At 40.3% G+C, this 17,209-nt stretch overlaps 1 protein-coding gene across 2 annotated transcripts; it reads left to right on the forward strand.

Moving 5' to 3' along the window:
• Nucleotides 1-1,275: 1,275 nt before the first annotated feature.
• LOC127455725 (sprouty-related, EVH1 domain-containing protein 1-like) lies at nucleotides 1,276-15,817 on the forward strand. Of its 2 annotated transcripts, none has more exons than XM_051723807.1 (6): nucleotides 1,276-1,387; nucleotides 5,202-5,367; nucleotides 5,516-5,684; nucleotides 7,564-7,625; nucleotides 13,404-13,565; nucleotides 14,834-15,817. In XM_051723807.1, the coding sequence occupies exons 1-6, from the start codon at nucleotides 1,368-1,370 to the stop codon at nucleotides 15,803-15,805; spliced, it is 1,551 nt and encodes a 516-aa protein (XP_051579767.1). In that variant the 5' UTR covers nucleotides 1,276-1,367; the 3' UTR covers nucleotides 15,806-15,817. The 2 variants fall into 2 exon arrangements, with proteins under 2 accessions (XP_051579767.1, XP_051579768.1); XM_051723808.1 differs by having other exon boundaries at nucleotides 1,305-1,617.
• The last annotated feature ends 1,392 nt before the right edge of the window (nucleotides 15,818-17,209 follow it).

A 17,209-nucleotide genomic window follows, 5' to 3' on the forward strand; every position in this document is an offset into this window, starting at 1 on the left:
TTAGATATAGTATTAGATATAATGTCTTGTTTTGTGAGCACTGTATCTCTGGTGTGTGTGTGTTCACTAGGTGGCCAGTGTGTCATGACAATCTTTGACAGTGACATCAGAACAGATCATCATCTTTCTATATATAGCAAACAAATGTTGACATTTCTCAAAAGAGAACCACACTTTTACAAGAATTTTGCCATATATATATATATTTAATTTTTTTTATTTTACTTGTGTTAATTACATGTGTCCATGATGTAGGCTATTACATATCATATAGCATAGTCTGCTCGCCTCAATATTATAAAGTAATTAAAATATGTAAAAAATAAATAAAAAATAAAATAAAATAAAAAAGTGCGGCCCTCGAGGCTAAAGGGTGCTTTCCGGCCCCCCGGCTTTCCAAAGTTGAGTACCCCTGCTCTAAACTGTCTAAAGCGTGTCTTATTTTGTAAAATTTGAATAAAAATTGAAAACATTTGCTGAAATTCGCGCCACAAACATTCATTAGACGATTGATGACACGTGCCATTGGACTTTTATTAAAAGCATAGAATTTATTTTTTTTTTTTTTACTGAAGTACTACTGTTTTTGTGATGCTATAACTTACTGTACTCAATCCAAATCGGTGAAAGGGAACGAAATGGACTATTTATTTGAGTAATAAAAGGCTCGTCTTCTGGCGTGGCTGTTTATCAATGGTGGACTATTACAGAACATGAATGGGGAGTTGGAGATGAATGGAGACTTGCTGCTGTGAATTCTGTCATGGCGTATAGAGCTGGATGGGAGCTGTCCAAGGTACTGAGGCATTATCCACCGCTGATATACACAATTTCAACTGTTTTGAGCTATATCACAGAGTTTAGGCTGAACTTAACACGTTATTTAATATAACTTGAATTTAATCTGTTGTCATAATGACTACTGAGCATTTGCATTGCCTATAAATTCTGGTTTTGAACAAGAGCCGTCACTCTCTTTTCAGATGCTGCAGTGACTGCTTTTGCACATGCTGATTTATAGAGCCCTACCACTTCAAATATCCCGACAGCCATAAAACAGGACTGATGCGGATCCCTCTCGACACATGCTCATATGTGCCCGTTTGATGGGACACGGTGTCCATCCACGAGCGTGTTTTCAATGAGTGTGTGAGAACTGCTGTAGGGGAGTCGACAGGTAGAGAGAGATAGAAAGAGAGAGAGAGAGAGAGAGAGAGAGAGAGAGAGAGAGAGAGAGAGGAGAGGGAGGGAGGGAGAGAGGAAGCGAGAGAGGGAGGGATGATAATGATGCTGCCGGTGGAAAATGGCTGCTGCATCCTCGAGCCCATCCGGAAACCATATGAAGTTGGACAGAGAAAGATAAGAAAATGAGAGCAGCGAGCACAAGGTGTGCGTGAAAGAGAGACTGTGTGTGCGTATATGTGAGCGAGAGTGTGTGTGCGCGCGCGCGTGTGTGAATGTGAGTGTGTGTGTGTGTGTGTGTGTGTGTGTGTGTGTGTGTATGAGTGTGAGAACGCGCGCGCGTGTGTGTGTTCGGTAAGAAGGGAAATAAAAAAGACGAGAGACCGGGGGGCAGCCAGCTCGAAGCGGCGGGCAACACCGAGCCATGGAGGGCGAGTAAGTCCATGCATTTTTATTTGAAAATAAAAGAGACACATTGATGTCCAGCTCTAATGGACTGTAAGATGGTCATGCGAGCAGCGAATGCGCTTACAACTGATGTTAGATTCTCTAAAACACTATTACGTAGCTATGTCTATCAACACTGTACACCATATTCTCCATATCCGTCCAAACATTGATGAATGACGCCTATGAATGGGCCTCGTTTGAACTACATGATATATAAACCACATTCAATGCCGTGTGAAAGACAAATAAGGGTGTTCGTTGGGCTTTTTCCAGTACGCAGTAAGAAACACGTTTTTTTTTTTTTTTTCTTGTCTCGAGGATGTTGTGTGTGGACGCTCCATGTATAACCACCAAATACATCCTTGAATTATAAAACGTGTCGTTAAATGTGGCGAGTTTTCTGCCGTCGGGATCGCATTGGCGGGATAGAGGCGGAGAGGGATGCTTTTTATCAACGCGTCTCGAGTTTCATTATGATTTTTAAAGCCAAACTTTATGAATGAAATGTGATTTTTTTTCCTCACCCCCTCCTCCTCTCTCCTCTTCCTCTTCTCATGTCTCCCCCTCCCCCCAGCGCTTCTCTTCTTCTTCCATATCCTCCTTTCACCCACTCATCTCTCCATTGAATTTACCGTGCTATAGCATGTATATGCCATTTATTTTATTCATTCATAAAACAACGGGAACGGGATGAACGAATGAGTGCGCGAGAACGTGTGTTGATCAGACGATATGGTGCTGGAGGACGCAGTGCCTTATAGTGTCGTGTAAAATAATAAAAAATGGACCTCTGAATCAAAATGGATGTGATTTCGTAGCGTTTATTGTTAATGGAGCTTGCTGGACTGGGAAACAGCTATGAGGGGCCTTGTGTGGCGAATGGGCGCGTTCATTGATACATCTCAGGGAGGAATATAACTCTTCATCTTCCACCCTCTCCCTCATCATCTCCACACATTTCATCTCCCTCAGGCCATTCATTTATTTACGATTTCGTTCTTTGTGCTAGCCGCGTATATGCAGCCATTATGTGCTTCGTGGGTTTAGCTATTCAGATCTAAATGTATAATAGCTACATTTACAAGGACTTTTCCGCATAAATGAGCGATGGCTGTAAACGCGTTTAGTCTGTGTGCGTGCTGAACGTGACCGTCCATTAAAAAATCATATCATACATATTCTGGCCGGAAGCTATAGTTACATATATAAATATATAAAGACAATATTTAGGAGAGAATATTTAAGAGAGTATTAATGCCACAATAAACTAGTCCTCACCACCACACCATCGTGTCTCAAAAAATCAAACGCAATTCTCCTGTATCATGCGTCAAGTTATGATAGATTCCAAATAGCCTAGATAATATTCATATTTGTTTTTAAACCAGGCATAAATCTCCCAATTATCTGTCAGATATGACTAAAAACAGGTGTCTTGTGTTACACCTGTTTCTGTAAAAGCCCCAGCCGAGCGGCCCGCCCCTTTTTAGCCAATCAGAGATCCTCTCTGCCTATCAATCATTTTGCACGTTTAGGTTTGGTGGCATTGGGTTGGCTGACATGCGTTTGGAGGGCGGGGTTTCGAGACACGGTGTGAAGATGATGACGGTCTAATTTAGTGGCTAACTCTGGAAGAAGTTATCAAAACCTTTACCCTTTCAAACTTGTACTTTTTTGAAGCACGTTACTGATTCAACACAACAACTACAACAACAACAAAAAATCATCTAAATGTAATAAATGCTTTGCCTCTGACAAAACTTTCAATTTTGGCTGAAATCATGATGGTGCAGACAGGAAAAATAGCCAAACATGTTTCAAACTTTACCCTCCAACCCAATCCCATCTCATGTGAAGTCATACGAATTTGTACGAGTTGGAGAAATTGTATGAAATCGTACGACTTCGTTCGTAGGAATTTGTACGAATTGTAGACGTGCAAATACCCGGATGTGTAATGTGGAAGTAAGCGAAAGTTCCGTGACCCAACTCGATGATTTAAACGATTTAGCCAACTTGTACGAATCGTACTCGTACGTGACTGCTGCTACTAGTCTGGACCACCACGTGAAACTAGATAGAAGAGGTGTGTTAATGGCTGCTTTCATCCCCAAACCCCTGATTTTTGGTACTTTTAAGGAGGTTGTGGTTGAATTGAGGCATTTCAGAATTTCTGAGGCAAGACGAAATGGGATTTGCTCAAGCTGGTCCCTAAAGTCAATATGAAATGAACATTTTTTACATTTGTAATGCACGTTCCTGGTCTTGTTGTGCACGATTCATCTGTGCATTTTTTTTCTTTTTTTTTTCCAAATAACGAAAATGTCTGGCATTGTAATCTTTTATCAAAATGTAAGATCTTGGGGCTTCCTCTGAAACAATTTTCCTTTTCGGATGATGTTACAAATGCCTTTTTTTTCCAACCGCGCCCCTCCAACTGCCACCATTCTGCCATGTAATGCCCAGTTTCCTACTTTTCGCGATCCAATCAATTCCAACATATTTTTTGCTCGTTAAAGATGCTGTTTCACTCAAAAATACAAAATATGGAATTAAAAACTGTTGTGAACAGCATTTTACATGGACTATTATGTATATACTATTGGATATTGCAATATGTCAATTATGGTATGTCCTTTACACAGTTTTATACTATAAAAAGTTTTTCTAATTTTAATTCCTTTATTTTTAGGGCTATTTTGATATTGTCTTTGGATTAAAATACATCTGCTCTACGAATAGATGTATTTTTCTTCTTTAATTGTCTTTGTCTCACAGGATGTGCCCCACTCCACTCCCTTGTACCCTATGGCATGAATAACGTGAGGGCCTTGATCCACCAAACATTGTTTATGAATTAATTATGAGTTGCACATTTAAACATTTCTGGAATTAATTAACACGTTGATGTATAACATGCCATTGTGCATCTTGTTGTAGCTGTTAAAAATAACAGTGCCATTATGTAATATGTACATGTCCTGCGATTCTTATTAATCAAAACAGATAATGTATATTATGTCATTCAAACAGTAAAGAAATACAATAAAGCATGGCACCAAATGCTTATAATATAAATGTCTGTACCTCAGTACAAAATTATAGATCATAAATTAATAACATAAACAAAAATGGATGCAGTGGAATCTTTTAAGCCTTCTAACAACTCTAGTTTGTGTATAATACTTAAATGTTGCAGGAATGTTTCCCTTTCATGCACCTTAGGGATGATAATTACAAACAAAATCTCTTTCAAAGACAGAAAAATTAGGTTTTGTCTTCATACATTTATACTTGCGCTCGTCATCTGACGACTTGAGAGACTTAAGAAGACATGACAACATTTCCATTAAGTGAATATAGAAAGCAGTGATTTTAATTGTTTTTTACAGTGCATTCTGGGAATTTTTAGGGGGCAAACATTTCAGTCCACTGGATTTTGACAATGGTACAGCCCGAGAAATGGCTGTGCAGTACAAGGGAGCGGACTGAGACACACCCACAGTCTATGCTTCTGCATGTTTGTGCTCAGCTGGCAAGTGCACTCACTCCTTTTACTCCCCTAACAGTGTGCGTGTCCGAGCGGTGGTGATGACACGTGACGATTCTAGTGGTGGCTGGGTGCCCCTTGGTGGTGGCGGCCTCAGTCACGTGATCATTTGTAAGGGGCGGAGTTCTGAAGGTCGTGGGCGAAGAGAGTACGTCATACGTGGTGAACGGCTACGCGATCGAGCAGTGAGTGTGTGCGTGTGTGTTCATGCCTGTCTTTGAGTGCACTGATGTTTCCTCAGCCTGACAGTCCCGGCATATACCCTTATGTTGTCCATCAGTTTTGGTAGTGTTGTGGTCACCCGCAAGTACCTGAGTCTCTTTCTCCATATAGCCTGTGCTGGAATGCACCATTCAAAAGGCTATGGTCTATAACAAGGTGAACCCCATCTTCCATCACTGGCGTGTGGAGGAGAAGAAGTTTGGCCTGACCTTCCAGAGTCCAGCTGACGCCATCTCCTTTGAGAGGGGGCTTCAAAGTGTCCTTGAGAAGCTGGACAGAGGTACAACAGCAGCAATAGATACTGAGCAGGAAGATGGAGATATAATGACATGCATGTTGTTTACATAAAGAATGTTTCAGTCAGTTTTAAAAGGGTCATGAGGAATCAAAAAGATAAAAGAGCCTCATCTACTATCAAATGGTAATTTCAAAATGCAAAACTTCCTTCCCAGTAAGCATTTATTGAAACGAAGCTGCAAAATCAGTTTTCTGAAGTCAGACAGATGAATACTTAACACTGTACACGTCAGTGATGCCTACTGATTGATCATAAACTTGACCCAACCAGTCATGTTGAGGTAATAAGGAATACGCTGTATAGACACTATTATTAATAAACACCAAAAGAATTTCACCACCAGAATAATATATAAATATGTGAGAAGTTCAGCAAACCTTGCTGTAATAATGGCTGTGTGTAGCACCTACCGCTCTGCATATCCTTCTGAAGGATCACAGCATTAGGAAAGAGTGGCTGTTTGTAAAGTTAATTTTAAAAAGATTTAACAAGATCATTTCAGTCCAAGTAACCATTTATACCAGCCTAATTTCATGAAAAATACATGACTGTGGCGACATTTCTGTAAAATAATATTACGTGGTTCTTTACACGTTTTGCAGAATTTCCAAGGTGAAATGTCCACTGTGTCATGTTTTCTCCCAAACAGATGAGGTTTTTAAGTGTAATGTTCTACAGAAGGTGTGTCAAACTCGGTTCCTGGAGGGCCACAGTCCAGCAGAGTTTAGCTCCAACCCTAATTAAACACACCTGAAGCAGCTAATCAAGGTCTTCAGGAGTGCTTGAAGATTACAAGGAGGCATTTTGGAGCAGGGCTGGAACTAAACTCCGCAGGGCTGCAGCCCTCCAGGAACTGAGTTTGACACCCCTGTTCTATAGAGTTTTAAATCAACAAAACCTAACTTTCTACCCTAAACCTAAACAAAACCGATAGTGTCATAAAAAGCAAACAAGAAAAGCACAATTGCTGAAGAAACCACGTCATTTTGAGACACTTTCGGCTTGTGTGTCGACTCACACTTGTGAGTTCTTCTGGACTCCAATCCTGGTCCTTTGCATCACAAGTGCAACGCTCTATCAGTTTAGCTACCGTGATTCTATGAGAACAGGCTGGTTTATGCAGCACATTTTAGCACGTATTGTTTTATAAATCTGTCACAATGTGACACAGGTTTTGCAAAGTGGATGTTAACGAAAACCATACTGAACCTGCCAGGGGTTGGTCTTAGCTTACCAAAGCACTGTTGCTCATTTCATAAGCAAAGGGGGTGTTTCATAAATGCACAGTAGCAAAAAACAGCCCAATTAACTGTAAGGATTAGAGAAAGAGTGGAAAATTTTAACGGAAAAAAAAAACTTTACTAACATTATAATAATAATAAAAAAAATAAAAATAAATAATATGACCCTTTTAATGTTGAACAACCCTGTGGATATGGCCATTAAATGGAGAAGGATATAGCTTCAGGTAGTGCTCTAAAAAGAGGCAGGAGCTAAAAACCGGCATTAAAGATATAGGGAGCCCCTAACCTAACCCTTTCCCTAACCTTAACCGTGAGTGGAAGTGACGCCTCCATTTGGAGTTGGCACAACCCCCTTTTGATGTAACTACGCCCCTTCTGGAGTAACCACGCCCCATTTGGGAGATTTTGCCCCCTTTTGGAGGTTTCCGGTCTGCAGCTATACCTACTTGATTAAATGGGCTGAAATAATAAAGATAATGAAGCCATACAATGATATTACCAATGTCCTATGCAATCTGATGTATGATCCCATTCTCTTTTTTGAGATGTTGTATGTTTGAGATGTTTTCATGACAATAGAGATCTCATTTTTGTCTCATGTTCACCATTTCCTGCAGGATCTGACTCACCATCCTCCTCGACACCTGAAGAGGGTGATACTGAGGATGACGGTCAAGCAGTGAGTGTTTTTATCACATCAAAGTGCTGCAAAGTGTTTGGTTCATTTGTGTGTTTGAGATTTACAGTGTATTCTGAAAGAATTCAGACCCCCTCATTTTTTCACATTTTGCTATGTTGCAGCCTTATGCTAAAATGCTTTAAATAAAAAAAATGTCACATCAATCTACACTCCATACCCCATAATGACAAAGCAAAAAACTGCAAATTTATTAAAAAGAAAAAACTGAACTATCACATTGACATGAGTATTCAGATCCTTTGCTATGACACTTGAAATTAGCTCAGGTGCATCCCATTTCTCTGGATCATCTTTGAGATGTTCTACACTTTGATTGGAGTCCACCTGTGGCAAATTCAATTGATTGAACATGATTTGGAAAGGCACACACTTGTCTATATGAGGTCTCACAGCTGAAAATGCATATCAGAGCAAAAACCAAGCCATGAGGTCAAAGGAACTGCATGCAGAGCTCAGAGACAGGATTGTGTCGAGCCACAGATCTGGGAAAGGCTAAAAAAAATTTCAGCTGCACTGAAGGTTCTCAAGAGCACAGTGGCCTCCATAATTCTTAAATGAAGGAAGTTCGGAACAACCAGGACTCTTCCTAGAGCTGGCCGCCCGTCCAAACTGAGCAACTGGGGGAAAGGGCCTTGGTAAGAGAGGTGACCAAGAACCCAATGGTCACTCTGGTTGAGCTCCAGAGATCACGTGTGGAGATGGGAGAAACTTGCAGAAGGACAACCATCACTGCAACACTCCACCGATCTGGGCTTTGTAGCAGAGTGGCCAGACGGAAGCCTCTCCTCAGTGCAAGCCACATAAAAAAGCACCTAAAGGACTCTCAGATTGTGCAAAATAAGATTCTTTGGTCTGATGAAACGAAGATTGAACTGTTTGGCCCCAATTCCAAGCGTCATGTCTGGAGGAAACCAGGCACCACACAATACTATCCCATCGGTGAAGCATGGTGGTGGTAGCATCATTCTGTGTTTTTTTTTCAGTGGCAGGGACTGGGGGACTGGTCAGGGTTGGAGGAAAGCTGAACACAGCAAAATATAGAGATATCCTTAATGAAAACATGGTCCAGAGCGCTCAGGACCTCAGACTGGGCCGAAGGTTCACCTTGCAACAGGACAATGACCCTAAGCACACAGCCAAGACAACACAAGAGTGGCTTAGGGACAACTACTTATGTCAATGTGATATTTCAGTTTTTTCTTTTTAATAAATTTGCAAAGTTAACAACAATGTGGTTTTTGCTTTGTCATTATGGGATATGGAGTGTATATTGATGTGAAAAAAATAAATAAATAATTTAAAGCATTTTAGCATAAGGCTGCAACATAACAAAATGCTGGGGTCTGAATACTTTCTGAATGCACTGAACTTTGTTCTCAGATACCCTCAAATTATCAAGTTAATATAAAAAATGGACTCCTTTTTGGTTGATTTCACCTAGGCCATGCAGGCTGTTAGTTAATATTAACCACTAGGCAAAAAGCTCTTTATTTTAGGCTACTGTTGCATGGTAATGCAACCCTTTAAAAGTCTTGTTGTAATTTAAAGGTGCTGTAAGAGATTTTTTTATGTAATGATATGCAGAAAATGTTCCTACTTTCTGAAATATATAATTGAAATAAGTGTCCTGAGATATCTCACTGGTCTCTATGATTAGTAGATTGTCTAAACAGCAAACAAAAATGTGTCCGCGGGCCGCTGTCAGATTCTTTTATAAGCCCATCAGAAGACTTCAGATTCAGAACAGTTGAAGGCGCTATTTTGCTACGTTTTTTTTGAAAACTGTGAGAAGGCACACTACTGCTCTTCTGCTCAGTTACGGTCTCAATGGTACATCTTTGGGTTGGGTAATGTGACGATATACAGTATATCGTAGCAATGAAATAAAGTGTCAGTTGATAGAGATTTTTCTGTATCGTGTACATCGCGATATGTAAATATGCACTTGTGAGGCATGTGCGCATCTATCAGTGGGCAGGGCTTCATGGGAGACTGAGATAATGGAAAAAAAAAGCAAGGACAGGAAAATTGTCCTTCAGATATTCCTATATACTCTTTAGATGATTTAAATAATTTAGAACCTAATGAAGTGTTTATTTTCATTGGATATTTTTTTAAATTTATGTGATATTTTCTTAGTTGCATTGCTTTGAGAAGATGTTGAATTTCTTGAGGAAAGTTTATAATAATAATATTGGTAAATAACAGCCTGAAATGTGGCATAATGTGAATTTTAGCATTATGGTTGATTTAAAACCAAGTTGTGAGATGGTTTGTTTTTTACCTTGACAATGTTTGTCAAGTTGTAAAAAGAGAAAATTTGTAAAAGAGGAGGTAGTTTTTATTTATAAAATATTTAATTCACTGACTGGATTATCCAAAAATAGGTATTACAATATGGTTATTTAATAAATAATCAAATTTTTATTGATTTTCCAGAAGAAAAAAAAAACATTACTATATTGTGATATGTATAATCTTGATTTAAAATTATTAATATTGTGATATAAGATTTTGGTCATATTGCCCACCCCTCGTACAACGGTATCTTTGGAGTGTGGGGTTTTGAAAAGAGGGGGCTAAGTTCCAGAATGGCTAACATCGCTTACAGCACCTTTAATCTCAGTTAACGTCAGTAGTGTCAGAATACATCAAGATGCTTTAGAGGGTACACTTGAATTTTAGCCTCTGCATCTCAGTCAGACTGATCACACTGTGAATTTGGTGACAGGAGGTTGAAAGTTTGCTGGCAAAATCCGTCTGTGCTTCCCAAAATTAAATCCACTGGCCCTAGTGGCTGAAGCTGAAAGGGTTAAAATGTGAAATGTCCAGTTTGGTGCCAAAAGCAAGTTGTATTTTTATTTGTAAATGATGCATATTTTATTAACATTACACCCAAACCCCAACCCTAAACCTAATTGTCAGTGAAGCAAAACTGTAATTTTAGAGCTAAAATGCAACCTCCGAATTGGAGGTGGTGTTTCAGAAGGGGTGTAGTTCTCTACAATCCACTGCAACTTGGAATCAAGTCTGGAGTTCCAATACAATTGGAGAGAGCTTTCTGTTACTTTTAAGCTACCGGCTACTCTTGCATGGCCATCAATGAAGAACCAGGCTTTTGCCAGCATAATGGTGCAGTTATAGCATCTACCAGTAATGGCTGGTCTGGCTCCATTTTGGTACGGAATGCCCACTTTTTGTGAATTTGTGGATAAAATCAAATCCCACTCCACACGTTTTTCTCATTGAATATTGTTTTTGACTCCGAAACACATCACATTATGGATAGAAATTGGGTTGTGAATTCCATTTCATGTTGACTTTAAACCAAAAGTGCTTTTTCAGATGGATTAAGAATCAACAAAACAATCCAAACCACAACAATCATCACTACTTCATGGTCACACCACCCTATTTCCTCCATTTTGCCTCATGTTATCCTGTGCCTGCCACTCCCAAACCTGTGTGTGATTGTGTTAATGCTGCCTTTAAGTCTTCCTTGGAAGCTCCTACTTATGATTTCAGAAAATTCAGTATGCATCCAAGCAGTGGTTGAATTATAAAACAATTTCAAAGGGGATGGTGGTCAAACAAATAAGGTTGTCTGAGGAGTTAAAAATAAAAAAATCTTTATAAAAAAATCTAGTTTAAATAGAAACTAGTGTGTTAGAAATGTAATCTTTAAAAAACCTTTACAGCATTTTCTACAAAATTGTTTAAAATTTTAAAAATGTCATGTGGTCTAACCATAGAGTAAAAGGTAATGTAATACTTTCTTTGAGAGGATAAATAATTAAATCTTTACTTTAAAAAAAAGTTTTGAAACATATTTTTCTAGGTAATTGTTTTTATATACATATTATGAAAATATAAAAATATGTTCAAAAATATGACTACATTTTCTCATGGTTACACCACATGATCAGAACAAAATGTGCCTTTTCATAAAAAATATATTTTTTAAAAACTTCACGCTGTTTTGAGGGTCTCAAGGTGTCCACTCTGTTTTATGGTCAACATAAACAACAAATACATGTTGGTTACACCACATGACTTTGATTTTGTGGACAAAAGTGTTTTTAAAAATGAATCATATTTTAAAACAATTGTTTCACTGCTTATTTTTTTTAAAGAAATAACAATAAAAGATTATTCTGCTGTAGTCATGCCAACATTTATTATTTCAAGAATTTCAGCTTTTAATGAGCCTTTTTTCTGTTTCTGGACACCACATGACATATTTTACTTTAAGCCTCAGAAAACATATCAATATGACATTTAAAATATTCTCAAGAGGTGCATTCAAGTGAATGTTTAGTGTGAATTGCATTTTTATGTATTTTTAGTTTAATAGATCTGGGGTGGGGAAAATGAGCGTCACGTCATTGACCCTTAAACTTGGCCATAATATACACCTGTTACCCTCTGTTATTGTATTTTATGATACATTTTGTGAATAAAATCCATGTTATGATCATGAAAGAAACAGACACACACACACACACACACACACACACACACACACACACACATTTGTTTCTACTCCAATAACCAAACTATATACTTGGGCTGTTTATATGAAGGATGCTTAAACAGTGGTGCAAAAAGATGTTATACACACAAAAGCGTTTTATGGGTGAAACCCTGAAAATTATTTAAATTAAAAACATGTTCATGTTGTAACTGTACATTTGTCATCTTACCTTCTGTTCTCTTCTTTTTAAAGAAAGACAAAATATTTCCTCTAACTGTTCTCTTTGCCATTTCTGTAAGTCCGTGAAACTTTTGAAAACTTCCATTACATTCAGTGGTGTAAATTTCTTGTGAACACTAAGAAGGAAAAGTCAACCCATTGTCGCTAAACACCGACATACCTGTTTGCCGGTGTTTTTGCGGTGGAGAGAGAGCTTGCACGCTCATGGTTGCCAGATTGCATGACTAAAGCATCACACTGGCAGAATATTTCCAAACTGTGTAAGTGTAAATATCTGATTGAGGGATTTAACCTCTTGAAATCTGACAACTCCAAACATGTCGAAATCTAATTCTGGTCGGCTAATCGCCAATATTTAAAGTCTGTTATTTATCAAACAAAGAGAATTATATTTTACTTGCATGATTAGTTCTATGTAATACATGACACAAGTGATCTAAAGGGGATTGTAAGGGGGCATGGTGGTTTTAGAAAGGGGATTGTTTTTGGTATTTCTTGCAACAATGAGGATGGCATCCCCTCGCATCCCCTCTCAACTCGAGCCCTGCATCCAAGTGATTTTGGTCAGAATAAAATCGATACAATGTGAAATATTTTCTCACTTTATTACTACTCGACAAAGACTTAAAGAACATTTAGCGCTATTGTAACAAAATGAAGAGCAAATATGTGCAATTAGTGTGTAATTCATGCTTTATTCATATATTTCATCAGTTTGGTGCTGCCCCACATAATAGTGGAAATGTAGTTTTGACACACAAGCCTGTCGGCTCTTAAACCAGCTAGCTTTATTGCTATTCTTCATCAATTGCACACAAAATGTAGATAAACTAAATTGCACAGTCAGCATTCACCATTACATCTTATTATAATGGATACCATTTTGCTTTCGCAGTGATTCTTTAACTGATAATTAAAAATCCTGAGTTTTTAATACTGGTTGTTACCACTATCATTCAAACATGACTTGAAGGCAGCATTAGCACCTGTTAGCCTCAGCGTTAGGTGGTTCTGCATGTTTGATGACTTGCAGTCTGTCTCAGTCTCATACAGGGAGTGAGTCGTCGTCCAATAGCAGAAAAGAGATGCTTCCCAAACCCATCACCATTGTGACCAGTGAGTCCTCCTCTACCTGTTTTGTGCGCTCTACAGAGGAGTTTGTGTATGGAACAGGCCATGCTGTTACGACACAGACCCCAGCCCAGGTAAACTATTTCCCTTGATTTCCAATCAGAACTCCACATATTTCTACAAAATTGACATGCCCGTCATTCAACATACATTTTACGTTTGTTTATTAATTACTTGTCTAATTTACTGATGCTTTCAGCTACCAACAGGAACACTCTCAGCTTGATTTAACAGGAGCTTACTATGTTTAAAGGTGAAGTGTGTAATTTATGCACCACTAAGGTCACCAACTGACCAATCAGAATTGCTAAAATCTTCCATTGGTTGGTCAAACACACCAAATTCACACCATTGGTTGAGGAAATGTTGCTGTGTCGGGCTGGTCAGGATGCTCAAACAAACATAAGCTGTGTCCCAAATGACGCACTACACACTGTGCACTTACGCTATGCACCAGCAATTTAGTGTATGAATTTTCGAAGGGTAGTATCGTCTCAAATGGAGCATTAACATTTTTTTTCCCAACACGGAAGCATTCAACCTCAGTTAGCCAACCTCAGTCTAAAACTTATATCTCAAATGAATTACATATTGAGATAGCATGGGTTAATGGTAAAGCATTCAACCCAAATGTGTAAGGTGCTGCCTTCACAGAAGTTGTTACCTGTCAGATTCACCATTACTTACAACTGTTTTATCAGACCAGCATCGAGGCCAACTGACACTGTCCCGTCGTCTACGTAGGACAAGCCTCAACCACAGAGCACAAGAAGTTTCCAACATTCCACACTGGTTTTTTTTTGTGGAATTTTTTTGTTTAAATAAGTACAGTACATCATCTGGGTCAGTGGCCAAAGATTGGCCAAATTGTAATCCGACGCACTGCGAGGCGATCGTCTGTGATTTTCGTGACAGGTATAATAACGTATAACGTGCGAGGAAGGGCAGCTGGTGGACTTTCTGATGAAAGATGGTGCCCCCAGGGGAGTTGGTGTACTGATCCGGGTACTTGTAGTGATCTTTTTCTTGGTACATTTTCAGTGTGGTCACACTATTCACACTACTTACACTACAAAATGGTGTAGAATAGTGCAGAAGTATGCGATTTGGGACGCAGCTAGCTCAATGTTTTGAAAGTGTCACAGTGTGTTGAATCAACCTACGAATTACTTAGAGTTGACTTTGTATATAAGGCTGGGATAGGAGAAAATATTTAGCCTGGGGCTGCTTATTATTGATCATAGTGGCGAAACTGTGCAAAAAGGCCATGCTGGAATTTCTATAGTATAGAGACTCTGTTGAAAATTGCAGTGACAGAATTTTCCTCCTCATCTCACTACAGATCCACACCCGACCTACCCAGCACCAGCTCACCCAAGTTACGGCTGTGTTGAACCCTCCAGCACCTCCTCCGCCACCTCCAGCTCCCCCAACTCCTCCCATAGTGCCCCCCACTGCCTCTCCCCTCTCTCCACTCTCACCCACCATCTCCCTGCTGGAGGAGGGTGACCTCCGCAGTCTTGACCCATGCAAAGACCTATGGGGAACACGCGGATACGAGGACTACCGACGCGCCGGTGTTACACGGACCAAGGTGGGGGGGCTGACGGGGGGCGTGGTCGTGGGAGCCGGCCAGGACAAGACGGAGCTTTGCGTGGTGCGCTTCGAGAAAGAACTGGCCGGCGTGGGCACCACAGACTGCGAGGTCACCGTCATGCTGGACACCAAAGGTCACTCTTCACCCACTTGCATGCCCAACGCTGTGCCCGGGGTGCCCTCTGCCGGCAGCTCCCCACAGGAGACGGGCAAAGGCTCGCCCTCTCCATGCTGCATCCACACCTCGCTCGCCACGCCCCGCTCTCGGACTCGCAAGCGAGGGGGCGGCGGAAGCAGCGCAGGAGGGGAAGCCATCTCGCCCGACGACGACAGCTCCTGCCCTCAAGGCTCATCCTCCTGCTCGTCGCGCTGCGTGTACTGCCGTTCTGTCTTCAGTGCCTCCGAGAATGGACGAGGCCGTTGCCGGGATGCTCCCGACCCGGCGCTACACTGCCTGCGCCAGTGGACATGCGTGTGGTGCGCGGAGAGCCTGCTCTACCACTGCATGTCGGACTCTGAGGGCGAGTTCTGGGAGCCGTGCTCGTGCGAGGACTCGATGGGAAGGCGGCCGCACCCGCTGTGCTGCGCCCGCTGGATGGCACTGCTGGCGCTGTCTATTTTCGTGCCCTGCATTTGCTGCTATCTACCCCTGCGCGCATGCCTGCGCTGTGGGGAGAGATGCGGCTGCTGCGGAGGAAAGCACAAGGCCGTGCGATGAGGCCTGATGGGGGGAGGGATTTGGGGAGGGAGGGTGGGTCTTGTTTTGGTGGTGAAGGGAGCACAAAGACATTGTTGTCATTCAAGAAACAGCTCTAGAGCCAGGTCTCCTACATAAACCTTCACAATTATATCCCCTCCCCCCTCCACGGCTGTCTGCTGCATTCTGCTCTTTCTATTCTTTACCTGGACCCTTAATGGTCGTACCAATTTTGGGTGCATGGGCAGAAGAGATGATTCCGGTGGTCTCTAAGTCTGAGCTCTCTTATTTCCTGGTTTTTGGGGTCATGGGGTCATCTCTGGGAGGTGGGGAGTGAATGGGGATCAGTGACGTGTAAACTGTTTCAATTGTTAGTTTTCTTTTTTTTATTTAGGGAGAAAATACGAGATGAAAAACATGTTTATAGGTATGGATATCAGACCTTTTATGATTATCTTATTTTACTTGAACTCTTGAAAGATTTTCAATATTTTTTTAATTGGTTTAATGAAGACACTCCCCTTTTACCTCTAATTTACTGAGTTTTACCTCAATGTCCTGAGGAGAGGAAGACAGATAGAGAAAGAGACACTTGTTTTGGGGCCTGTGTGCTGTGGTGAAGTTTTGTATATGAACAGAACATATTGTGAAGGAGAACATTTTCATACTGTACCACTTTCAGTTGTTTAAGAACAGGGAACATGACTGGATCCAGTATGATATCAGACACAGTCAAGTAGAGGTTTAACCAAAACCACTTTCACCACATGCGGACATAGACATGCTCATTCTTCTGTCATAAATATACATGTATTTAACTTGCCAACAACCAAGAATGTTGCCAATATTTCAATTGTAGACCAAAAAACAGTGGAAGGATAACCTTGACCAGAAACTGCCGAACATTTGCTCAGCAAATGTGAACTGAGGCCTTGAAATGTAGTTGTAGACACCACCAAAAATACAGTGCAATTAGTGATTAGAAAGACAAACTATAAATGAGCAAATGATTGTTGTGTATGACACAACACTTTGACTTTACCTGTTAGTATGGAAACAATAGAAGTCCTCAATCATTAACTATAATGGGTTATACCGCACCTCAAGTGTGATTTTGGGCCCTTTCACAGTGAAGAAATTCAACAAATCAGTTCAAACGCTGCCTGGCGTAAGAGTTTTGACCTCAAAGTCTTTAGAAATATTGTTTTAAAATATCTCAAAGCTGCTATTTAAATTCCCATAAACTTGTCTTTACCTCTGCTGCTACTAATAGGATATTGAAATCAGACAACCCATGATTTAGACAATGCCCCTAAATCATGTCAGAGGAAAAATATCTAACTCCAAAAAAGGTTTCCATTTACTGTGTCAGGGAGTGTCAAGTTACATAGGAATCAAAGTTGTATTAAACTCTGATTAGAGTCA

Source organism: Myxocyprinus asiaticus, chromosome 18 (genome assembly GCF_019703515.2).
Source record: "Myxocyprinus asiaticus isolate MX2 ecotype Aquarium Trade chromosome 18, UBuf_Myxa_2, whole genome shotgun sequence".
Lineage (NCBI taxonomy): Eukaryota > Metazoa > Chordata > Actinopteri > Cypriniformes > Catostomidae > Myxocyprinus > Myxocyprinus asiaticus.

Excerpts from the sequence above, each read along its gene's own strand:
- LOC127455725 (XM_051723807.1), top strand. The coding sequence starts at position 1,368 with ATGAGAGCAGCGAGCACAAG. Across the intron at positions 1,388-5,201 it reads ATGAGAGCAGCGAGCACAAG|TGTGCGTGTCCGAGCGGTGG; the intron begins GTGTGCGTGAAA and ends CTCCCCTAACAG. Across the intron at positions 5,368-5,515 it reads AACGGCTACGCGATCGAGCA|CCTGTGCTGGAATGCACCAT; the intron begins GTGAGTGTGTGC and ends TTCTCCATATAG.